Source organism: Myxine glutinosa, chromosome 7, assembly GCF_964187855.1.
Source record: "Myxine glutinosa chromosome 7, kmMyxGlut1.1, whole genome shotgun sequence".
NCBI classification, from domain to species: domain Eukaryota; kingdom Metazoa; phylum Chordata; class Myxini; order Myxiniformes; family Myxinidae; genus Myxine; species Myxine glutinosa.
In genome coordinates, this window is record NC_136267.1 from 57,153,339 (window position 1) to 57,179,588 (window position 26,250).

General features: G+C 48.6%; 2 protein-coding genes across 12 annotated transcripts in view; both read right to left on the minus strand.

Moving 5' to 3' along the window:
• LOC137431270 (uncharacterized) overlaps nucleotides 1-26,250 on the minus strand; it is a 917,646-nt gene that overhangs the window by 590,073 nt on the left and 301,323 nt on the right. The window lies entirely within an intron of this gene.
• LOC144888143 (uncharacterized) overlaps nucleotides 1-26,250 on the minus strand; it is a 1,118,715-nt gene that overhangs the window by 146,140 nt on the left and 946,325 nt on the right. For all 10 annotated transcript variants that reach the window (XM_078781770.1, XM_078781768.1, XM_078781769.1 and 7 more), the window contains one exon: nucleotides 6,036-6,116. In XM_078781770.1, coding sequence (XP_078637896.1) covers nucleotides 6,036-6,116 — 81 coding nt within the window. The remainder of the gene's footprint in view (nucleotides 1-6,035; nucleotides 6,117-26,250) is intronic.

Consider the following 26,250-nt stretch of genomic DNA (forward strand, 5'->3'; position numbering starts at 1 on the left):
CTGCCCAATGCTGTACCAGCATTTCAAGCGAGGCTACTTCTCTGTGCAGCTCAGACAAGGCAATCCATTTGGCCGAATAGCAGTCGATCAAACAACTGAGGAAACAGTCAACAAGGACACACAAACTGCAGGAGGAACAGAGGCTTTAGTCTCCAGCCAGGGGCTATATCACGCTACTATCTCACAGCAGAACATCGTGCTGCTGCTGTGAGGCGACTTCATGAGGCAATCGGCCAGAACCAGACTCAATTCCATCATTCTGACCTCGGGAATGCTCGCATCCAGAAAGACGAATCAGATGTTAGAGCAATTGTTGGCTTACTAGAGAACGACTGGATAAATCCGTTTGGCCATGACCCTTCTGATCTTGTCAGTATCTCGACTGGAGTAGCTGCCACCCCTGAGGTTTCTAGTGACCTATTAAATGCACTGCAAAAAGGGAAGGAGGCTTACCAGACATTTCAGGAGCAGCGCCTGGAAAAAGGTGAAGGTTTCTATGACAAAATCAAAAAGCTGAACTTTAAAGCATTTGGTGAAGTCAAGAAGAAGTCTGTGAAGGGCACAAACAAGGAAATAGTTCTGAAGGCTGACAGGAGGTTGTTTGTCACCATGATACTCATTGCACAGAACCGAAAGCTTGACATGCACGACGTGTTTTGTCACCCTCTTGGGCCATTACCATGGTCGCTGGCAAATGTTGACGGCACTCTTAAGAAAACCAACAAAGCTGCGCTTGCTGAAAATCTAGAAAAGATGGTGGACCCTGCCGAACATGTTCCCGAACCACGTGCAACACTGATTGATGCTATGGCTCTCATACAGAAACTGCATGGAGAAAATCATACTTTTGAAGAGCTGTCTAATCATATCTTTGAATCATCCTTGCATGCTGCTCAGGGAAGTGATCGCGTTGATGTGATCTTCGATGTCTACAGGGACCAGTCCATCAAATCTGCTGAACGTGTGAGCCGAGGATCACAGGAAGGCGTGACATTCAATAAAATAAGACCTGGTCACAGGATAGAAAATTGGCGACCCTTGCTGGCCTGCAGTGAAACTAAAAAAAAGCTCACCAAGTTTCTGGCAGAATCGTGGCAAGAAGAAACCAAGAGGGAGAAGCTAGGTGACCAAACAATGTTCGTCACATGTGAGGAAAAATGCTTTAAGCTCACCGGAGAGAAATGTGAGGAGGTCCAGGTCCTCAGATCCAACCACGAGGAGGCTGACACTCGTTTATTTCTACATGCACAGCATGCCGCTGCAGAGAATTACCAGGCTATTGTTTTGGTGGCAGATGACACTGATGTTTTCATCATCTGTCTCGGTCTAAGCAGTGCCATCAAGAGTAAAGTTTTCATCCGTCGTGGAACAAAAGCTCGCGTTAGAATGATTGACATCACAAAAATCGCTGCAGCATTGGGGCATGAAGTGTGCTCTGCACTGCCAGGACTTCATGCTTGGACTGGTTGTGACACTATCAGCGCTCTTGCTAGCCAAGGAAAAATGAAAGGTCTGCAAATTGTGCGGATGAATCAGATATTCCGAAATGCTTTTGTCTCTCTTGGAGCATCGTGGAACCTGACACAAGACGTTTTCAACCAAATCCAAGAGTTCACATGTCTTCTTTACTCTAAAAACACAAAGATATGTGGTGTAAACGATCTGCGCTATAATATGTTCTGTGCAAGAAAGGGCGACGTCGAATCTGGACAGCTTCCACCATGCGCAGACACACTGCTGCAGCACACACTTTGTGCAAATTACCAAGCTGCTATCTGAAGGCGAAGCCTAGAATGCTTTCCAGACATCCCCAAGCCATCAGAAGGCCATGGCTGGGAATTAAACAGTGAAGGAGAACTAATAATTCAGTGGATGACTGGCTTGCCGGCTCCAGATGTCGTTCTTAGTCTCATCTCATGCAAGTGTGCACGGAGTTGTCGCCAGTTGGACTGTTCTTGCATGATTAATGGTCTAAAGTGCACTGCTGCATGTAAACTGCAGAGTTGCACCAACATGGCACAAGAAGACGATGATTACGATGATGGTGCTGATATTGAACAGGACTCAGATGATTGCGACAGTGATTGTGATAACGAAGAGGATTAACGTCAAAAACTTGTAAACAAATTTTTATCAGTGTATATATGAAGAGTTTGGCTCCAAAACGAGATAAATCCATTTTCGAGGTTTTAAGAAAAATGGCAGAAAAGGTCAAAATTCAACGGGAAATGTATAATATACATGTTATTATTGCCAAGAAACCCAGGATTTACGACACTTTGGGACGACAAAGCCCAGGGCAAGTTTGATCACTTTGACAATCTTTTGACAACAAAAAATCCAAAATGTTTAATTTGGCATTTATTTCATTTTGAAACCAAGCTCTTCGTATGTCACATTGATACCGATAGGCTAAACCATTTTCAGATTTCATTCAGCATGCCATGGAGGTTAGGTTTGAAGAGGACTAAACATAGCCATTGAGTAGAACATATAACTTTTTCTATTTCCCTACAATTTCAAAGACATTGCACAAGCTGTTTTGGGTAGAGAGCAAAGCACAACATACTGGAGGGCATATTTCCAGTTTCGCATGCCCCACACATCAATTAATAATTCATTGTATGTAAACTTGTTAACATGGGTTTAACACATACCAATAGGTGTAAGGGTCTTATCTAGGCATCAGAATTGTGAAAATGTGTGTAACCGATTTTTAAAGTAAATTTTTGCTGGACGATGTACTCATTTTCAGTAGTGCCTGAATTTCGTGACCTTGTGACCCCTGGTGACCTAATTACTGATCCAATTTACATATTAATTAATGCAATGCGTAGAGGGCTTCAAGACACACATTATGAGTGGTAATATGTTGGCCTATCTTGTGTGGTTCAAACGTTATGAATATTTTTATTTCCCCTAACCCATAATTTTGTTTTAGAATTTGGCCGCATACAAATAAAATAAATGGATTTTTCACCAAAAACGCGGAGGCTACGGTAATTATGACTAATATTCTCATGTCGGTAATCATTACCTTTACTGAAAATCTCGATCTATCTGCCTCAATTTGGTTTAACCAACTTATTTAGACAACTTCTGGGAGTGACTAGTTTAAAAAAAAAAATTTAGGCATTTTCCAAGCATTTTTAAGCAAAATTCTTGGCAAACATGTATAAAAATGGTTAAAATAAGTATTGACATGTTCCAAATTATAAAGTGAATAACATTTGAAAAGTACAAATTAAGATTTGACCATCAGAATTTACCATGCAGCAATAGTTTTGAATTACATGAATATTCCTTGAAAATGGCAGCCATTTTTAAAGATGGCGTCGGAAATGGCATTAAGCTACTCATTGAAATGTCCATCACTCATTTTCATGGACGTCAGACATTGGTGTAACTAAAAATCATAGTGGGAATTAGTCCCCAAACTTGATACTCAACTTCACAATTTTTGGACCTGGCTCATGGACTAATAACATGGCCTGCTTGTTGAAGCTTTCAGGCACCAACCTTGAACAAAAGCAGCGTGGATGAAGGGACGCGGCTTGATAGCTGCCTCTTACAAAAACAACTCCAATGTTATTCTTTCCATCCTGTCTTTGAAGTAGATTTAATTATTTCCTGTCGAGTATAAAGACCTGAGCCTGATGTGTTTTGTTGAGAAGCTGCGGTCGATGACAGCTTCTTCCGTGTACATGTTAAGCCTTAATAAATCCTCCTGTAACTGTCTAAGATGTCTCAGATTCATCTCTAGTGGGGTGGAATTGGGGGTAAATCCCCAACATACTTACCCTGCACAGTCAACTTGCTGCGAGCCAACTCTTCTGCTTTTAAGGTTTTCTTTTTTTTCTTTGATCCAATATGGCTGCCAGACCACGTGAGCGATGACGTCATGAATTTATAATATGTAATATAATTGTTACGAAGATCACACTCAAGAAATTTCAAACTGATCAGACCAAGTGTTGTCCCAGCCGAATTATGACATCATCATTAACAACACTTATTTCCCATTCAACACATAGAGTTCTTTACAATGAGCCACGTTTAAACTTTTTCCATGGGCCGGTTTGAGATACAGAGGTGCAACGTTTTTCGGTTTTCCAAGATGGCACTTGAACCACGTGACCCATGAAGTCATAATTATCATTAAAAATTCGGCAGGGGGAAGCGATCCTATGTTGAAAATGCCGTGGCCATCAAACCAACAGTTACAGAGAAAAAAAAATTCATACTGATCGGATCAAGCGAGAGTTCGGCAATGTTGACCTTTAGACCTCAAAATAATTTGTGGTTGAATTGAATGACCTGACATGCAAATGCTGTTCAAATTTCAGGTCAATCAGATGAAATTGAGGATTTTAGAAATTGCACCTTACTTGCTGGGTGGTTCATGTGCAGCCACCTGGCTGCTGGTTGCATCATTTTTCTATGGGCACGTCTGCAGTTGATGCAATGCCTCTCGATAACCAGTTATCTGGAACTCATTTTACCGACCTCGGAAGGATGACAGGGTGAGTCAACCCCACATGGTGTTAATTCAACGGGATTCAAACTCAGCACCTGAGGATGCCAAGCCTGCCACCCTAACCTTTGGTTGAATTGAGTGGCCTGATATGGTTCCTGTTCAAATTTCAAAATCAATCAGATGAAAATTTACGATTTTATAAATTGCACCTAAGTTGTTGACCTTTGGCCTATGTTGACATCAAACATAATTGGTGGTTAGATTTGCAGACCTGATGTGCAAATCCTCTGAATTGCAATTCAACCGGATGAAAATTGATGATTTTAGAAACTTGTTCACCCACAAAGTTTTAGAAAGTTGGCCTATGTTGAACTTTTGACCTCAAAATCAATATGCTTCTTGCATGAAGTTTCCTGAAGATCGGTTTAAAATTGTGACCTGCAGGCGAAAGACAGACAGACAGAATAACGCACATGACCAAGCAATATACTTGAAAAATCTTCGACTTTTGCAAGCAACAAAGACAGACAGTCAGGGGTGAAAGAAAACATAACAGCCATCCACCTTCGGTGGTGGAGGTAATTACGGTTGCCTGCAGAGAAAAACTGCTTAAAATAGAGTTAGAACCATAGTTGGAATTGTAGTAGGAACTGTAGTAAAAGACACGATTTTGCCACAGACTACTGCATATATTTTCTGAGATTCAAAATTCCCGACACAGCGATTATTACTTCCGTATGTCGAAATTTAATCCCCAATTAATCATTCCTGTCATAGCAAATTTCTGGATATTGAATGTCCATGCATCGAGAGATTACTGCACTCCGATCACATGCATGCACAGGGTCACATTGCTGCACTGAAGAAAAAAAAAGACCACATTTTTCTGGGAAGTACAAGAGTCGTCAATAACCACGATGAAACGATGTTCATGAGGTTATACAAACAGGATGACAAGTATCCCATGAGGGGCACTTGGTCCTTCATTCCATTCCGAAGGAAGAAAACAGCATTTGGTTCTTTTGAAAGTACTTCAGACTGAATCGATTGCCCGTTCAACGTTTCTCTATTTCTGCAGCAGATTGAACCTCACTGGTGTCTTTCAACACCTTGCGCCATCCCTTGTCACTTTTGTAATGACATTTTATTAGATAGTGGACAAGCCACCTTCTTCAAACTTTACTGTTGTCGGTGAAAATGTCATCTCTAAATTGTCTGGGGAGGTGAAATCAAGCATATTTGGGGTCCTGGTAAGGAGGTTTATGCTTTCATTGTGGTCTTGCAGGCAAAGGACGATGACAAATTTCAGAATGACAACTGCAGGACACATTAAAGTTAGTACAATGTAGGACTGATTTTGAGACAGAATGCCCCAAGAAGCAGTTTTGCTGACAAAGTATGACATAACAAATCATGAGGTTCAGGACATCAGTGGTCTTGTTATGTTTTTAAAGTAGAGGCAACATTACAATACAAATTTTTATTTAAAAAAAATTCCCTTCAAATGAAAACGATAATTTCATTTCACCGAAATGCAATCATTTTGTTTTCCACTGACCTAGGATAGCTTCATTTGTAGCATTCTTGGCCAAAAGATCCCCCAACATGTGTGTCTTTGCTTCCTGCAATTTAGCATGCCCTGCAAAAGAATATGAACCAAACGCTTTGATGATGCATTTTATACAATATTGCACACTGACCTTTCACAGCAGCACCTGAAATTTTAACAAAATACGAGATTCCTTGAATTTAACAAACAAATGATATATCTGTAACAAATGAAATTGGCATGTACCCAACTAAATAGAAGAAAAACAAATATTCTTTGAAGATGACATTCCAATTTAAATGTAACAGCACTTTTATACATTTTTTTTCTTGAGCTCCATTTCATTAGCACTCTGAGGTAACTCCAAATATTGTATTTCCAAAGTCTTGTATGCAAAGTTCTGATAACGTGTCATGCATTCCAAAGTATTGTCGAATGGGGAATGGGGAAGGGGGGCATTTGGGCCCAACCACTTACGGTAAGCCCAGAAAGCCTCGGGCAGTTGAGGCCAAAACTATAATGGAAATGGGATTTCAAGCTAACGTCCATCCGAGGGATGGCACACACAGGATTCACAGGACTATGAGAAACATGACAGTTATAGCTGGGGACTGAATCATAGTTAGAATGCACGGATGATTTTGAGACATCACAATATAACCCTCCAGCCGCTTTTTACCCACCCGAGATATACAGTCGTGGCCAAAAATATAAGCACCCTTGCACTTTTTCAAATAACTCCCAATTCTCTATACAAAATAAGTTGAAATCGACAAAAGTATTTGGTCTCCACAATTCTTTATTTCACTGTTAATATTACAGAACCTTTGTTTTTATTCAGAACTTAATATATCCTTTCAAATCAGAAAAGAAAAAGAAATGGCATTGACAAAATTATTGACACCCCAGACTTAATATTTGGTAGCACAGGGTTTGGACAAAATAACTGCAGTAAAGCGCTTGCTGTAGCATGAATGAGCTTCCTACACAACTCTACTGGAAGTTTGTCCCACTCTTCTTGAGCAAACTGCTCTACTTCTCCCAGATTTGAAGGGTGCCTTCTCCCAACTGCTGTTTTCAGATCTCCCCACAGGTGTTCAATGGGATTTAGATCTGGACTCATTGTTGGCCACTTCAGAACAGTCCAGCGTTTTGTCGCTACCATTCCTGTGTGCTTTTTGAAGTGTGTTTGGGGTCATTGTCCTGCTGCAAAGACCCATGACCTTCGATGGAATCCTAGCTTTCTGACACTGGGATGAACATTGTGCTCCAAAATGCCTTCGTAATCTCCCGATTCCATGATTCCATGCTTGAATCTGTTTCGCAGTTGATCGAGGTGCTTTCTCCACAATTTGAACAATCCTCCGCTGCAATCTTCGATCAAGTTTTCTCTTGCGGTCACGTCCAGGGAGGTTGGCTGCAGTGCCATGGCCTTAAACTTCCTGACAACATTGCGTATGGCAGACACAGGAATATTAAGATCTCTGGAGATGGACTTGTAGCCTTGAGATTGTCCATGCTTGGCTGCAATCTTGTGTCTGACCTCAGACAATTTTATGGTTTTCTTTCTTTTCTCCATGCTCTTTGCAGTACACACAGTGGCACAAAACAGCAGAAGGGCTCCTTTTCTCCATTCAAACTGGTTGAATGAGTGATTTTTATATTGCAGGCACCTGCAACTCACCTCAGGTGAGTTCAATTCAAAAGGAAAGGAGAATCACCTGCTTGAAATTCAATTATTTCCAACAACTTCTAAAAGGTGCCAATAATATTGTCTGGGCCATTTTAGGATTTCTGTGTGGAATAAGCTAAGATTTAGTAATGTTTTCAGCTTTTTTTGTTTTGTTCCACCACAAACCAAATAAATACAAATGTGGATATCAAAATATTTTTTTATTTCAACAATTTTCTGGAAGGAATGGTGCATTATTTGAAAAAAGTGCAAGGGTGCCAATATTTTAGGCCACGACAGTAACTACACAATGAACAACACCCCCGCACAAAACAAAGCCTTGAAATATTGCAATTATTGGGAAACCTTTCACCCTTATTGCATGTGAAACACTGGAAATAACTTTGGAGGGTGAAAATGCCAAGAGTGATACCAGCGATGACTCTGGATTACTATATTAGTTGGCATCCAGTATGCAAATTATTGGCACTCTGTGGTCCTTAAAACCATATATTTATTCCAATTTTAGCAAATACGTATCACATTTTTTGGCGAAGCGAAGCAGGCGTATAATAATATTTCGGGTGATAACACAGAGATGGCCGAGAGTTATACACTGCTATCACTTTTTTTTCATATCTAGGGACATATATCTTGCTAAAAATCACAATGAGCCTTACTCCATCTGTATGGTACCGGATAACCCCCTTGGCTCATAGCCTATTTAGCTCACAATAGCCACGTCACCCGAGCTAACAATACCCACGACCACCCCAGACGCCCCATCCACTACCCCCCTCCCCACCCCCCCATAATCCCACATTAACCGTCACTCTATGTAGCTAACAATACCCACAACCACATCTTGCATCCCTTCCATCATCCCCCATCAACTGTCACCTTATATACCAAACAACACCCATGACCAACCCACACCTCCCCCATACTGTCATGGGCAAAAATATTGGCACCCTTGCACTTTTTTCAAATAATGCACTGTGGGAGCTGTGCTCGCACGATAAAGCCAGACAAAATGGATGACACAGGAACGAAGTTTCACCGAGCTATTTATTTAGCTCAAAACCAAAGAACTCAAAAGCACACTAAAGCCACGCCTCTCAGGCGGGGCGTGGTATGCAAGGCAAGTGTTCGCCCGAGAAAGGCAAGTCTGGACACGCCTGGGCGAGTCTGGACACGTGACCTCTCGCCGGTTGCGTCATCGGCCGGTGCACGGTAATTGTGTCATGCTTCCGGTAACCGCTACATGCGCCCCCCCAGAATTAACCTGCACTGGGAGTCAGTTTGAGGGGGGTCCTGAAGACCCGGCCAAAACGACCCCTGGCGATTCGTGTGGGGGTGGTAGGTGGCGTGGCGGTGGATGGTCGGGCGGGGGGCTTGGTTGACGGGGGACGGCCCCGTCGTGGAGGAAGGGCCAACCGTGGAGGTTGGTCGACGTCCAAATGGGCCGGCTTGAGGCGGTCCACGGAGATGCGGTCCGGCTTGCCGCCGATGTCGACGATGAATGACTTGTCGTCCCTCTTCAGGACCCGGAAATGTCCATCGTACGGTGGCCGGAGCGGTCCCCGGTGTGCGTCGTGCCGGATAAAAACGTACTCCGCAGTGCGAAGTGCTGGGGGGACGTGGGGTTGGGGGCAGCCGTGGTGGGACGTGGGCACGGGGGCAAATCTCCTGGCGGCCTCCTGGAGGTCCGAGCGTTGGCGAGCCGCGGACCAGGGGCCGGTGGCGTCAGGGACGAATTCGCCCGGCACGCGCAGTGGCTGGCCGTAGACCAGCTCGGCGGTGGAAGCCTGGAGGTTCTCTTTAGGGGCCGTTCGGAGGCCCAATAGGACCCACGGGAGCCTGTCGGCCCAAGCGTCGTCCTGGAGGCTGGCTCTGAGAGCGGCCTTCATCGAGCGGTGGAACCGCTCGCACAAGCCGTTGGCTTGGGGGTGGTAGGCCGTGGTGCGGTGAAGCTTGACCCCCAAGGCCTGGGCGACCGCGCCCCAAAGCTCGGAGGTGAATTGCGGGCCTCTGTCGGAGGAGATGTCTGAGGGAGCGCCGAAACGGGCAATCCAAGTGCCAACGAAGGCCTGCGCCATGTCGGCGGATGTTGTTGATGCCAGCGGGACGGCCTCCGGCCACCTGGTGGTCCTGTCCACCATCGTGAGGAGGTGGGTGAAGCACCGCGAGGAGGGAAGGGGTCCCACCAGGTCCACATTGATGTGGTCGAAGCGCCGCGCGGGCACGTCGAATGGTGCCAACGGGGCCTGGGTGTGCCGGTGGACCTTCGCGCGCTGGCAGGCGACACAGGCATTGGCCCAGTCGCGGACGTCCTTACGGAGCCCGTGCCAGACTAACTTTGCTGCCACGAGCTTCTGTGATGCTTTCCGGCCCGGGTGGGAAAGGCCGTGGAGGGCGTCAAAAATGTGCCGCTGCCATCCGGTAGGCACGATGGGGCGAGGTTGGCCCAGGGAAACATCGCACAGGGGAACTGTGCCTGTGTCCTCAAAGGGGACGTCGGCCAACCGCAGGCCTGTGTCCGCTGTCCTCCGGAGGGCTTGCACCGCGGGGTCGGCGGTCTGGTCGGCCGCCATGCGGGCGAAGTCCACACCCAGGTGGATGGCGTTCGCCCCGGACCGGGAGAGGCAATCGGCCACAGCGTTGTCCTTGCCCGCGACGTGCCGGATGTCCTTCGTAAATTCGGACACGGCGGAGAGGTGGCGCTGCTGGCAGGCCGACCACGGCTCCGTAACCTTAGCCATGGCGAAGACCAGGGGTTTGTGGTCCACAAACGCTGTGAACGGGCGGCCCTCCAAAAGATGGCGGAAATGGCGAACAGCCAGGTAAAGGCAGAGGAGCTCGCGGTCGAAAGCGCTATACATGCACTCGTTAGGGTGAAGCTGCCGGCTGAAGAAGGCCAGCGGTTGCCATGCCCCGTTCACCCACTGTTCATGCACGGCGCCCACCGCATAGTCGGAAGCGTCCGTGGTGAGGGCGATGGGTGCGTCGAGCGCCGGGTGCGGCAGCATGGTCGCGTTGGCGAGGGCCAGCTTAGCGCCCGTGAACGCTGCGTCCATCTCTGTGGGCCAGGCGACGTCGTGCTTGGCCGGCCTGCCCCGGAGGGCGTCGTACAGGGGGTGCATGAGTTGGGCGGCGCGAGGCATGAACCGGTGGTAGAAATTTACCATCCCCAAAAATTCCTGTAGGGCCTTGATGGAGCGGGGGCGCGGGAAACTTGTGACTGCCTCCACCTTGGTAGGCAGCGGGACAGCCCCGCGCTTCGTGATGCGGTGCCCCAGGAAGTCGACGGCCGTTACGCCAAACTGGCATTTCGCCGGGTTGATGATGAGGCCGTGCTGGCCGAGGCGCTCGAAAAGCGTGTGCAGGTGGACGAGGTGCTCCGCCCGGGAAGTGCTGGCGATGAGAATATCATCCAGGTAGACAAACAGAAAGGTGAGATTGCGCAGCACACTGTCCATCAGCCGCTGGAAGGCCTGGGCCGCGTTCTTAAGGCCGAACGGCATTCGGAGCAACTCAAAGAGGCCAAAAGGTGTAATTACAGCCGTCTTCGGAACGTCGGCCGGCCGGACAGGTACCTGGTGGTAGCCCCGAATAAGGTCGACCTTGGAGAAGATCACCCGCCCCGCCAAACGGGCGGAAAAGTCCTGTATGTGTGGTATCGGGTACCGGTTGGGGGTGGTGGCATCGTTGAGGCGGCGGTAATCGCCGCATGGGCGCCATCCGCCACCCGGTTTGGGCACGATGTGCAGGGGCGAGGCCCACGCGCTATTTGAGCGTCGCACAATGCCCAATCGCTCCAGCGCGTCGAATTCCGCCTTCGCCACGGCGAGGTTGGCCGGGTCGAGGTGGCGAGCCCTGGCGTAGACCGGTGGACCTGTGGTCGGGATGTGGTGTTCGACACCGTGCTTGATGGCGACGGCCGAAAACGTCGGCTGCGTGAGGGCGGGAAACTCGGCGAGAAGTCGGGTGAAATGAAGTCCCACCTGAAGCGCTGGCCCCCGAAGCAGAATGCGACGCTGCGCGAACCGAAGGTGCGGATGGAGGAGCCGTTTGCGGTGACAAATGCGGGGCCGCACAGCGCGGCCTGTTTGTCCTGCACCGAGGCAGGTATCACGCTCAGCTGAGCGCCGGCGTCACACAAAAAACGCCGCCCGGACTCCATGTCCATGATAAACAGAAGGCTGCCTGAATGGCCGACGCTCATGGCAGGCAGCGAGCGCCGGCCTGGTCGTTTCCCGACCTGCCGAAAGTGCACGGTGGGCGGCACGTTCTGGCCTTCTGCCCGAACCTGGCGTGGTAATAGCAGCACATGGTCCGCTCTGGTGGAGGCTCCGGCGGTCACGTCGGGTTCGGTCGACGGGGTGTCGTGGCAGCCGCTGCCGTCGGTGGCGCGGACTCGGCCGATGGAGGCACCGGTTGTGGCGCGGGCGTTGCGTCGGTCGGCCCAGGATCCCAGGCGGCCACTCTGATGTGTCGCCTGGCCAAGAAAAATTTATCAGCCTCCTTGGCCAGGGCGCGAGGGTCCACGATGGGCGAGTTAGCCAAAGCTAACCGTACCTGCCCGGGTAGCCGCTGGAGGAACAGCTCCGGAAGAGGCAGTCCGGGCTGTGGTCACCGAGAACAGCAAGCATGTGGTCCATGCTTTCGGATGGACGGGCCTCGCCCAGCTCCGGGAGGTGTAGTAGTTGTCGTGCGCGTTCGGTCTCCGTGAGTCCAAACGCACCGAGGAGTAGGCCTATGAGCGCGCTGTATTTGTCGGCGTCCGGCGGGTGCTGTAGGAAGCTCAGGACCCGGGCAGCGGTGGAGGCGTTGAGCGCGGAAACCACATGATGGTAGCGCGTCGTGTTCTCTGTAATTTTCTGCAGGGCGAATTGAGAATACGCTTGAGCAAACCAAACGGCCGCGTGCGATTCCCAAAATCCCGGGAGCTTCAAAGCTACAGCTGACTCCATCGCCGTGTTCTTAGAAAGGGGTCACCAATTGTGGGAGCTGTGCTCGCACGATAAAGCCAGACAAAATGGACGACACAGGAACGAAGTTTCACCGAGCTATTTATTTAGCTCAAAACCAAAGAACTCAAAAGCACACTAAAGCCACGCCTCTCAGGCGGGGCGTGGTATGCAGAAAAGGTAAGTCATGCCTCTTGACGGGGCGTGGTATGCAAGGCAAGTGTTCGCCCGGGAAAGGCAAGTCTGGACACGCTCGGGCGAGTCCGGACACGTGACCTCTCGCCGGTTGCGTCATCGGCCGGTGCACGGTAATTGTGTAATGCTTCCGGTAACTGCTACAGCACCATTTTTTCCAGAAAATTGTTGAAGTTAAAAAATATTTTGGTATCCACATATGTATTTCTTTGGTTTGCAGTGGAACGAAACAAAAAAGCTGAAAAAATTACAAAATCTTAGCTTGTTTATTCCACACAGAAATCCTAAAATGGCCCGGACAATATTATTGGCACCTTTCAGGAGTTGTGAGAAATAATGAGATTTCAAGCAGGTTATTCTCCTTTACTTTGGAATTGAACTCACCTGTGGTGACTTGCAGGTGCCAGCAATATAAAAATCACTCATTCAACCATTTTGAATAAAGAGAAAAGGAGTCATTCTGCTGTTTCATGTCACTGTGTGTACCGCAATGAGCATGGAGAAAAGAAAGAAAACCATAGAATTGTCTGAGGAGGTCAAACACAAGATTGTAGCCAAGAATGGAAAATCTGAAGGCTACAAAAGTCCATCTCCTTGATGATATTCCTGTGTCCACCATACACAATGGTATCAGGAAGTTTAAGTCCCATGGCCAACCTCCCTGGACGTGACCGCAAGATAAATCTTGATCAAAGATTGCAGCGAAGGATTGTTCGAATGGTGGAGAAAGCACCTTGATCAACTGCCAAACAGATTCAAGCTGAGCTTCAGACACAAGGTACCACAGTTTCAACTCGCACCATCCGTCACCAACTCGATGAAAGGGGGGTTCCTATGCTAGGAAACCCAGGAGGACCCCACTGCTGAGAGAGAGACATAAGAAAGCCCGACTGGAGTTTGCCAAAACACACCTGAACAAACCAAAATCCTTCTGGAAGAATGTCCTATGGACAGATTAGACCAAATTAGAGCTTTTTAGTAAAGCACATCATCTCTATGTTTACAGAAAACAAAATGAATCCTTGAAAGAAAAGAACACCTTCCCAACAGTCAAATATGGAGGAGGTTCAGTGATGTTTTGGAGTTGCTGTGCTGCCTCTGGCACTGGGTGCCTTGAATGTGTGCATATTGCATCATGAAATCAGAAAATTACTGCGGTATTTTGGAGCGCAATGTTTCACCCAGTGTCAGAAAGCTGGGTCTCCGTCGAAGGTCATGGGTCTTGCAGCAGGACAATGACCCCAAACACACTTCAAAAAGCACCCATGAACGGTTCAAGACAAAACGCTGGACTGTTCTGAAGTGGCCAGCAATGAGTCCAGATCTAAATCCCATTCAACACCTGTTTGGAGAACTGAAAACAGCAGTTGGGAGAAGGCACCCTTCAAATCTGGGAGAACTGGAGCAGTTTGCACAAGAAGAGTGGGCCAAACTGCCAGGGCAGAGGTGCAGGAAGCTCATTCATGGCTATAGGAAGTGCTTGACTGCAGTTATTTTGTCCAAAGGCTGTGCGAACAAATATTAGGTCCATGGTGTCAATAATGTTGGCAATGCCATTTCTTTTTATTCTCTGATTTAAAAGCACATCTAAAGTTCCGAATCAAAAACAAAGGTTCTGTAATAAGAACGGTGAAATAAAGAATTGTGGAGACCAAATGCTTTTGTCAATTTCAACTTATTTTTAGAGAAAATTGTGAGTTATTTGAAAAAAGTGCAAGGGTGGCAATATTTTTGGCCATGACCGTAAGCCATATCACCACTCCACCCTCCACTAGAAAGCAATGAACCAACATGAAATACCGACTACTTTCCTTGAAGTCCTAGCTGTGTCTATGTGTTTTATTTTACCTCTCCCACCCCACACCACTCTTCCCACGCCTCCTCCCACCAAGCCCTCTACCTCCCACAGATCTCCCGATGTCCCTGCTCTCAAATGTTGTACTTGTGTGCTTCCCCATCTCTCCCCATCTTGTCTCCCACTCCCTTTATTTCGTCTTATGTCAGTTTGTTTGTTTTTTTGTCATTAATGTTAGCTCTTACACGAGCCTCGATCTTGTATACAAAAAAACCCCGCAAAAACCGTTGCAGAGGAAAATATTTTTTTCCATACTGATCAGATCAAGCGTTGTACTTGTCAAATTGTGACGTCTCACTGAAGGCATCGATGACATAATCATCAACATATTGTTACGGATCTCAACGTCGGCCTTTTCCCCTTACCAAGGGGGGGTTGATCCCTAGGTCTGTCACTGACCGACGTGAGACCTCGAAGTTACAACGCCCTTCCCGGACCGACGGTAGGTAGGGTTTGTTAGGCCGAGGGGTTCGCTACTTACCTAATTACTAAAGCCAGCCGGGAACGAGGGAATAACTTCTGCTCGAACCACGGTTTTAGATGGACTAGTTGCCGAGCGGTTTTAGCAACCCAAAGTTCGAGCCATTAACAATTACTCACCCGATTATGAGCGTTGGCCAAAATCGTGCCACAGGTGTTCAATCAGGTAAAAGACAAAGACGATCGGGCGAGAATGAAGAAGCCCAAGGTAGGAAAGAACAGATATTTATTAACTACTATACAAAAACCAATCAAAGAAGAAGAAAACGAAAGTAATGTGCAGTGAAGATAGAAGACACAGTGCAGTTCTTAAAACAAGCTTACTTAAACCCAAGGGACAAGACAAACAAGACAAACTCACGTACACGAATGGGGAATTGAAGGTAGGATTGGCTGGAGGGAGAAGAAGGGTCCGTGCAGGGCGGCAGGCTGGAGGTGAGCGGCCGCCGACTCCCCCGCACTCTGGTTCACGCACAGGTTTGCTCGCAGCAGCGCATCAGGGTTTCTCACGCCTGGATGAAGCGGGGCTGGTTGAAGCAGTGCCTCTCTCAGGCCTCGTACGTCCTCCGAAGCTCTCGTGACTTGTGCAACACTCTCAGAACTTGTTCATGCGCCTCCCGCCACAGAACTCTCTTTGGTCCAGCGCACCTCCCTCAAAAACTCTCTCTGTGGGGCTTCTTGCAACGGGTTATATATGGCCACACCTTGGAACCTTTGCGAACCTACTCGATGTTTCTCACCACCCCCTCTCAAGCCACACCCACTGAGCCTTGGTTGGTCGGCAAGGGCTCGCTGATTCCACCTTTGATGACAACGTGTGGGCCACGCCCGTAATGTAGCTCCTCCCCCCTTCTTCTCCGAGATGACCTTGTGTTCAATGGAGGCCAATGCTGCTGGCAATGTAGGCGAACGCTGCTGGCAATGTAGGCGAACGCTGCTGGCAATGTAGGCGAACGCTGCTGGCAATGTAGGCGAACGCTGCTGGCAATGTGGCGAATGCTGCTGGCAATGAAGTTTTGGGGCAATTGAAAAAGGGATCTATCTTATTTGATTTGGTGCAATGTAAGATCGACTAGTGGGAACATGGCCTTATACTGAAACACATAATAATGAAATAACTATTGAGGGATCCTATGGTGCCCTACGTGGTGCGGTGGACTAACTAGGGGACGACCCTTGACCTTTACACAAATGGAGGTATTTACCAAGAATTATTACATTATTTACAGAGGGTGATATTTACAACCAATTACCAAAGTGCACGATTTCCCAAACCCGCAACACGGCACCCTCATCCCTCCAGGGACGTCCCAGCCCGAAAACCTTTAACTTAATGTGGCACGCAGGTGTGGTAACCCTCTACTATTAGCCTGACTCTGAGTGCAACAGTTTTTAAAACACAAATAAATATGTCCCCCTATTACGTTGCACCCTACCTAATAGATTCACACCCACAATTAACCGAATTGCGGAATTAATTTTCAAACTAAACATTTACGGTGGGGAGCATTATTTACAGGTGACATTATTTGGACTATTTACAAAACTGCAACCCAGGACCTGTCATTTTTCTTTTTAGGAGACAAAAAGGGAGAATCCTGTGGGAGGGAGGAGACAGCATGCACTGCATCGATACACCACCTCACATGCCCGGGGGATGCAGAATTGAGATTCTGTCATACATCCCCGGGCATGCAAAAACCAAAGCACCAATCAAAGAGCAAGCACCAGTCAAGCACCAATCCAGTGCTACATTGCACAACACAATAAAAAAAAAACACAACTGGTGGTCTTGATCTTCTGCTCCCTCTGCTGGCCGATGTCGTTCTTGATGTTGTCTTTCTCTTGATGTTCTTCTTGGCTTGCGGCCTATTTGCAATAATCACAATAAAAAGCACAGAACGTGTCCAATGTGTTTATTTATGGCCAACAGGGGCCGACTATGGTGGTCCACCTGCATGGCTTAGGTGCCACCGTGACCGTGGTCCGCAAGCAAGATCTTCCTGGGCCATCGTGGCCGGTCCCAGCAGAGGGGCCATGCCCCAAAACGTGGGGTCCATAAGTGGTGCTCGGCCACAGTACCGCGGTCCATAGGGTGGTGCATGGCCGCAAGATGTGCGGTCCATAAGTGGTGCATGGATGCAGGCAGCTGGTTGCGGGGATTTGGGCATACAATTGCAGCTCCTGCACGCTCTCCCACAGTGCCCAGAGAGCACGGTCCATGGCGGGGGGGGGGGGGGAGGAAGACAAAGCAGAAGCGTTAGCGAGGGGTAAGGTCAAGAGAAAGATCAAGAGAAACATCAAGACAAAGACAAGAGAAAGGTAAGGTCACGAGGGTACACATCAATCAAGGTAATGCAGAGCGAGGTGTGCACGAAGAGCGAATTGAGAAAGCTCATCCCTAACATACGTCACCCCCCCTGTCAGCTACTCTACCCATGTCCTGACACCATATTTACAAAATCTACACATTTACAAATTAGTCTCTATCGTCACGTCTTCCCATATCTCCCCTAATTCCAAATTCATCACAATCCCTCCAACCAAATTTGCCATCACCAATTCATCATCAATCCCTCTTAAGGAGGAAGAGATGGAACAACCAGCACAATGTCTCACCCACGTCATGATGCGTCTCACATTTCCCAAAAACATTTGCAACAACAAAAACAAAACAACCATGGCACGTTGTGGAGTTCTGTCACCTCAGGTGAGTGGGTGTAGATGGTGCGAGGAGATTCTTAATCCTAACTACTCTCTAAATGACATCAACACACTTTAAACTACCCGGGGTCTTTCCCGGCCAAACCACTGGCCATCTTACACTATGTGGTTCTAAAAACCGAACTCCCATTGCACATACTGTGGCGCTCTCCAATTTGGGGTCTCACTCCCCCGATTCAACTCCGTATGCCTTCGCACAATTTCAGGACTGGGTCGTGTGGCTCCCCGAACAGGTCTACTTACCTGTGTGCCTCTGCCACTGAAGTTGTCTCCCGAGCTTGCCTAGCTCCTCAACCTACCTATCTGGGGAAGGCCCTCCCTGGCGCTTATCCCCTCGGTGCCTTCTCTGGCACTGGGCTACCCGGGTCCTTCCTCTGGATCCTCAGGCCGCATTGAACTCTAACTGGCTCCCAGAGCCTACCTGCGGCCTCACCTCACCTTCCACTAACAGTGGCGGAGCACTCAACCAACCATACCTCTGACAGGCCACATGCCCAGCCATTTCCACGACACTAATGCACCCATCCAAACACCATTCTTCCACACGCACCACAGATGCCAATATCCAACCACAATTTACCTAGACCCTCTACCTAACTCTTAACCTACCCTCCCTGGGTATTCGTGATGGGGTCCATCCTCCCCATCCACTGCCTTCGCACCAACCACTCCACTCCACAGTTTCCACCATACTCACTCCACACCATCCATTCCATACTCCATTTACTCCAGACCATTCATTCAACCATTCTCCATACACCTGTTCACTCACTTGCACACCTGTGCCCACACACCTGGTGCCACCTGCACCCTCCTTCCTGCCAGGCTTCTTCATTCCATACAATGCGCAATCACAATTATTCACTCATACACTACTCCACACACTTTCTTGACACACACGGCACCATTCACGAGCATTGCCTCATTTGCTCAATACCAAGATTCTTCCATACGCAATGCCTCATTCGATAAACCACAAACACACTGCATCATCTGATCTACCTGGTGCCCTTCTAAAACTTGCGCCTCCAAGTCGCCCCTTATATTATTGCGCTCCCTCATCATTATAATCCACTAATCTACCTACGTCCCCTACTACAGGTATCATGTTGCTACATAACCCTACAGTTACCTATGGTCATTTCTAAGTCCCTATACAATTATCCAAACCCTCCCTGGCTTGGTTTTCACCGCCATAACCCCATAACTAATGCTCATGTGCCCGGGAGATGTGAGGGATGGTGGATTTGCCATCCCTCTACATCGGACATCTCTCACTATCAATTTTGCCATCAAATTCCAATTCTGCCCATCAACTTGCCAATCATCTGCCAATCAAATTTACAAATCATGCCATTCACCAATTCCCTATCCCTACCAAATGTGCATTAACTTGAGCCTCGGTGCGTCTTACATTCTCAAAGCTCGGCTTCGCCAAGCCGAGCAATGAACGCGGGTGGTTCGTCTACCTCAGTTGGGTCCGTCCGGCACTCGGTTCAGGGAAGGAGGTTTACTTGGGCCGAGATGCCAAAGTCCACCTCGGCGCGGAACCTCTCGGTCTCCCGCTCGATGGCCCAATCTCGCCCGGCCGGAACGCCGCAACCACAAGGGGTCGCCGTCCCGACCCTTCCTACCTGCCCTCGAACCGGGCCGCCCGCTCCGCTTAGCAGAGCGCGGATGCTACCGTGCAGGGCGAGGCCCGGCGCGGATCGCGCACGCGGTTCTCTTGAAACCGCCGTGATTGCGACCCCCGCCGGTTCCCGCAGTACCCAAAGCCCGGCACGGACCGAGGGCTCACGTCGGCTAACCGTCGATCTAACCGCTGCTCCGTTTAACGTCGATGCTTCACATGCATGCTCACACCATGCGTTCCGTTCCTTATTCACACATCCAGGTGTCTCCATACACTCTGTTATTGCACCTTCTCTTACACACCACTCAGCTCAGCCACACTCATTCCGCTCACAGACTTCGTTACACACCTGACCACCGCACACCTTGGAACACACTTGTCGTTCGCACACTTCATCAACACACCTCCTCGCACCCACTCCTCGGTCACATCCTCTGTGACAACCATGGGTGTGCACTCTTCTGCACACCCGATCACGCGCTCCAATGTGCCCTCTCGCACCCGCGCCACCACCAACTCAGGTGTACATTCCCACACGCGCTCAACCATTCCAGGTGTGCATTCTTCCATTCCAGGTGTGCATTCCTTCTCACCTGTCACCACCAACTCGTACTCTGTCACTCTCACCACCACACTCTGTCGTGCATTCCCTCTCACTCTTGGCAGCGCACTCACTCCTCGGCGCACGCTTCTTCCTCACACACACCTCCATTCCACACCTTTCTCGCGCAACTTCTTGCGCACTCTCTCCCGGTACATACTCCTTACCACTCATGGGGGTGCATTCTTGCACACACCCGCTCACCGCCGCACACCCTGGCTCACCAATACCTTCCGCACTCCCCATAGTCGGACCTCCTTGCACACCTCCTCTTTCCACACACTCTGCACCTGTCGCACATCTCACCAGTGGCCTCTCACGAACGCCCGGGTCTAAACCAACACCCAAGCTCACTGAATCTCCCCTCACACCATATACATTTCCGAATATATCGCACTCACCTCGGCACCTCTTCTTCGCTCCTCCTCCGCCACCTGCAAACTCTTTATTTGGTCGGTAAGCACATTATCACGCTGTGAGCACAAACCTTGCACCAATTCCATCACCTCCTCCTTTATCTCCCTCTTGGTCTCCCTCTGTCTCTTTTTAATTTCACTTACCCCCTCTTCCACTTCCTCTAATTTTTGTTTCACCTCTTTTATTTACCGGTGCGCCCCCTCAATTTCTTCCTCTAAGGCCACCTTGGTCGTTTCTATGTGTGTCCTCATTTCCCGTTCTTTTGTCTCCATTGCCTCTGCCACCTCGTCCAACCTCTTTGTCAACCCCTCGTGTACCATCTGACATTCCTTCTTCGTCGCTATAAGTTCTTTCTTTTTTTCCATTCTGTGTCGCTTTCAACCCTCCTATCACTGCCGTGTTCTTTTCCACTTGCTCCCCTAATTCCTTTTGTCCCACCGTCAGCTGCTCTACTCCCCGCGTCAGATCTTCTATGCCCCCCTGTAACCTAGCCGTACTATGCCTCACCTCTTTCTCCATGTGCTCCTCACCCCGCTTTACCTCCTCGTGTACCCCCGCGACCTCTTCGCCCACTCCATGCCTTATCTTCTCCCCCATCTCTCCCATCTCTTTGGTAGATGCCACCCTCATCTGCTCCAAATCATTCCTCTGGGCATCCAATTTGGTTTCCAACCCGATTTTTACCTCCTCTATCTGATTCCCCATTTGCTTAATTTCCTGGGTGGATTGCTCCCCTATTTCCCTCAATTTGCCTTCCATCTTGTCTTCTAGCCCCGTTAACCCATTCTTCACCCCTTTCATCCCGTTGTCTAACCCCTCAAATTTATTATCTAACCCCTCAAATTTATTGTCTAACCCCTCAAATTTATTGTCTAACCCCTCAAATTCATTGTCTAACCCCTCAAATCTATTGTCTAACCCCTCAAATTTATTGTCTAACCCCTCAAATTTGGCTTCTAGCCCCCCGATTTGATTTCCCATGTCATTTCGCAATTCCCCGATTTGATTTTCTAATCCCCCAATTTGGTTGCCCAACCGTTCACTGGTACCCCTCGCTTCGTCCCTCATTCTGCTTTCCATTCCCTCGATTTGGCTTCCCATTTGCTCAATTTGGCTTCCCAGCCCCCTGGTCTTTTCCCTCTCCTCATCCGCCTTGACCATGAAGGCCTGCATTTGCAGCATGAGTAGGTCCCAGTTCATCGGCGCCGCGGGCATGGCTGCTGCGGTCACGTGCGCGGCGCCATTTGGTGCTGCTGCAACCTCGTGCGCGAGGCCGCCATCTTGTGCGCCTGAAATCCCCACTACCGAACCCTCATTGCCTTCCTCTTCCCATTCCTTCCCGGGATCCTGGGTTGCCTCTAACCCTTCTTCTTCTACCCCCACAGGCATCCGGTCGCCTTGATTATCCATGGCACGATTTTAAAATTTAGATGTTTTAATAAAATTTCGGCCACTCGTAATTTCGAGTGCGTTAAGCGCACTTCAGGTCCAAATCCCACTCCCAGACACCAATTGTTACAGATCTCAACGTCGGCCTTTTCCCCTTACCAAGGGGGGGGGGGGGTTGATCCCCTTGTCTGTCACTGACCGACGTGAGTCCTCAAAGTTACAACGTCCTTCCCGGACCAACGGTAGGTAGGGTTTGTTAGGCCTAGGTGTTCGCTACTTACCTATTTACTAAAGCCAGCCGGGAACGAGGGAATAACTTCTGCTCGAACCACGGTTTTAGATGGACTAGTTGCCGAGCGGTTTTAGCAACCCGAAGTTCGAGCCATTAACAATTACTAACCCGATTATGAGCGTTGGCCAAAATCGTGCCACAGGTGTTCAATCAGGTAAAAGACAAAGACGATCGGGCGAGAATGAAGAAGCCAAAGGTAGGAAAGAACAGATATTTATTAACTACGATACAAAAACCAATCAAAGAAGAAGAAAACGAAAGTAATGTACAGTGAAGATAGAAGACACAGTGCAGTTCTTAAAACAAGCTTACGTAAACCCCAGGGACAAGACAAACAAGACAAACTCACGTACACGAATGGGGAATTGAAGGTAGGATTAGCTGGAGGGAGAAGAAGGGTCCATGCAGGGCGGCAGGCTGGAGGTGAGCGGCCGCCGACTCCCCCGCACAGGTTTGCTCGCAGCAGCACGTCAGGGCTTCTCGCGGCTGGTTGAAGCGGGGCTGGTTGAAGCAGCGCCTCTCTCAGGCCTCGTACGTCCTCCGAAGCTCTTGTGACTTGCGCAACACTCACAGAACTTGTTCACGCGCCTCCCGCCACAGAACTCTCTTTGGTCCAGCGCACCTCCCTTAAAAACTCTCTCTGTGGGGCTTCTTGCAACGGGTTATATATGGCCACACCTTGGAACCTTTGCGAACCTACTCGATGTTTCTCACCACCCCCCTCTCAAGCCACACCCACTGAGCCTTGGCTGGTCGGCAAGGGCTGGCTGATTCCACCTTTGATGACGAGGTGCGGGCCACACCCGTAATGTAGCTCCTCCCCCCTTCTTCTCCGAGATGACCTCGTGTTCAATGGAGGTGAATGCTGCTGGCAATGTAGGCGAACGCTGCTGGCAATGTAGGCGAACGCTGCTGGCAATGCAGGCGAACGCTGCTGGCAATGTAGGCGAACGCTGCTGGCAATGAAGTTTTGGGGCAATTGAAAAGGGGATCTATCTTATTTGATTTGGTGCAATGTAAGATCGACCAGTGGGAACATGGCCTTATACTGAAACACATAATAATGAAATAACTATTGAGGGATCCTATGGTGCCCTACGTGGTGCGGTGGACTAACTAGGGGACGACCCTTGACCTTTACACAAATGGAGGTATTTACCAAGAATTATTACATTATTTACAGAGGGTGATATTTACAACCAATTACCAAAGTGCAGGATTTCCCAAATCCGCAACAATATGTTATTCCCCATGGGAGTACTTCACAATGAGGCTTGTTTCAATTTTTTCCAATGGGCGGTTTGGGAGATATAAAGGTGCAACATTTTTTCAATATGGCATCCGTACCACGTGACCTATGAGGTCATAATTATGAATAAAACAATTCTACAGTCGGAGGTGATCCTTTGGTGAAATTTCCTGTCAACCGGACCAACCGTTGCAGATAAAATGAATTTCAAAAATGCAGACACGCCACATGTACGCCACACGTTCGCCACACGTACGCACGCCACCCGTACGCAACCGAATGCCTAACCCTGCTTTTCAATTTGCAAGCGCAGGGTAAATATTCCCATATGCTGGTCGAGTTATCGTGATCTACGGACTCAATGCAGACACAGTGAACCAATATAGCAATTTTTGGCAAGCAGCACGACTAACTGGTCCTTCAGCGAAGTGACAGGTGTGCTCTCCTCATATTCTACTAATATAGATAAATACTCGAGGACTAGCTCTGAGTTTGGCTCACAATGGCCTGGCTTCAAATCAAGAGGTAACTCTTGCCCGGTAAGTGTCGGTACAGCGTCATGTTTCAGCAATTTCCGATAGGGAAATTATAGCAATTTCCGCAAATTGATCCCGCATTGATCAACGTTCCCAGGTAGCGAGGCTGTTGATCAAATACGAATGTTGACAGCTGGAAGTGGTCTTCGCAAACAACACGATATTGTTGTGGTTTTGCAATAAAGAACACCGCCTCTAGTTAATTACACGACAACATGTAGCCTGCATTAGTCAGTTATTTCTTATTAAATGTAAAGATTAGCTCCCTTCCCATTGTGTAGTAATTAAAGCAGATATGCGTTGAGTTTCGGCAGGATTTCAAACCTTCGTATAGTTGAAGGAAGACGCTGGTTCATGTGCAAGGAGGCGTGGCTGCAAGCACAGTCCACGGGATCAACCGTGGCTGTGGTAGGCGTGGCTAAAAGAACCACCCACGTCACCACCAGGTAACCAATGAGAGGGCGTGGACACGCAAACAACCAATGAGAGGCCGTGGACACGTAAACAACCAATCAGGTCTGGACTTTTCCCCAGCAAAACCCACCAGTAAACTTCGAACAATGATAGATCGTGGACACGCAAAACAACCAATGGGAGCCTGTGGAACATTCTAGGGAGCTTTTCCACCCGATAAAAACCCCATGTCCATCGCATTTTTCTCTCTCTGCTCTCTCTCGTCGTGGTCCTTCGAGCTGGCTGTCCTCCATGCTGGTTCGTCCTTCCTGCGCTCGACCTTCATTCCCCATGGTGTCCTCCATGCTGGTTCGTCCTTCCTGCGCTCGACCTTCATTCCTCATGGTGTCCTCCGTGCTGGTTCGGCCTTCCTGCGCTCGACCTTCGTTCCTCGTGGTGTCCTCCATGCTGGTTTGTCCTTCCTGCGCTGAATTAATTCGTCATGGATCAACATTCGTGCTGACTTCGAAGCAGCGGTTCGTCCTGCGACCTTCTTCAAGCTGTGCGTCAACGGGCCATGAGCTGCGCGCGGAAGCGGGCGAACCCAAGTCCACGGCTGCACGTTGCTCGGTACGAGTTTAACCTGTGTGATTCATTCCCAGTGTGTGTGTGTGCAAGGTGCCTGTTGGGATTTAGATAGGTAAGAATTGATAAGCCTGCCTCTCGTCCTTTATCTGTGCTTTTTGGAAATAAAACGTGTACATTTTGTTTCCTTTCAACCTGTTCGAGTACGCCTTTTCCCCCATTGGCCCAGCATAGTTCTAACCGAATTTGACTCTTTAATCAGGCCCATAAATCACGCAGGATAACGCCGCAACCCACACCGTGTGATCCGCTCGGCAAACCACAAGGTGTCGGAACGCGAAGGTTCAATCCACGGTATTCCCGGCCACGTGGTCTCGCAAGGTATTTGGGTCGTGACCGATAACCCTTCGACCCGTGATAGGGAGATTGGTAATTGAAGTTGCTTCGCAACCCGGTAACCGCTAGTTTAGTCTCGGCCGGCGGCCTGTGGACCCGGTGTCTGAGGGGAACCGGGGATTTCACCCCCCCCCCCCTCCCACCCTCCCCCCTTCCCCTTAGTACGTCGACAGAACAGGGGATCCGCAACAATATTTTGAATAAACATACGTTTTCATGTTGAATTTGGTTGTTCCTAGGTTTTTCGACCACACAGCGTATGATTGTTCATTTTGTGGGTCAGGAATGCAAAAAAAGAACTTCTGAGTTCAGTGGGCAAATTTATCGACGATTTGAACAGTGAAAAGCTTGGCACATCAGCATCTTGAACGCCAGAATAACCTGTGCTGAAACGCAGACGTACACGTCCTGTGTCAATGTGTTGTGCAACTTTGACGTCATGCAAATCGACGGAGGTAGCTCATTTACATAACGGAAGTGAAAATAGTCCGATTTTAAAATACAATTATCCGGCTTATTATTCTTCCCAAAAAAAGGTTTTGTGCTTTTGGGTCAGGGTTATCATCCTCTCAAACGTATCTCTTCAAACAATTTCATGATTGTGTCCTTTTAAGAGTCTGAGGGGTCTGGAGTGTGAAAGGTTCTTTGGGTCAAAAGGGTATTAGTGGTTTTCAGGGACTTCAAGGATGTTGAGCGTCTCAAGCGCCTTAAGTGGCCTAAAGTGTGTTAAAATTCGGTTAATCTGAATAAATTAGGTCAGCGACACCAACCAAATATCAGGTACACAACTTCTCTGCTTTGTTGAACAACAATGTTGAACAATCTATTTTTTTTTTA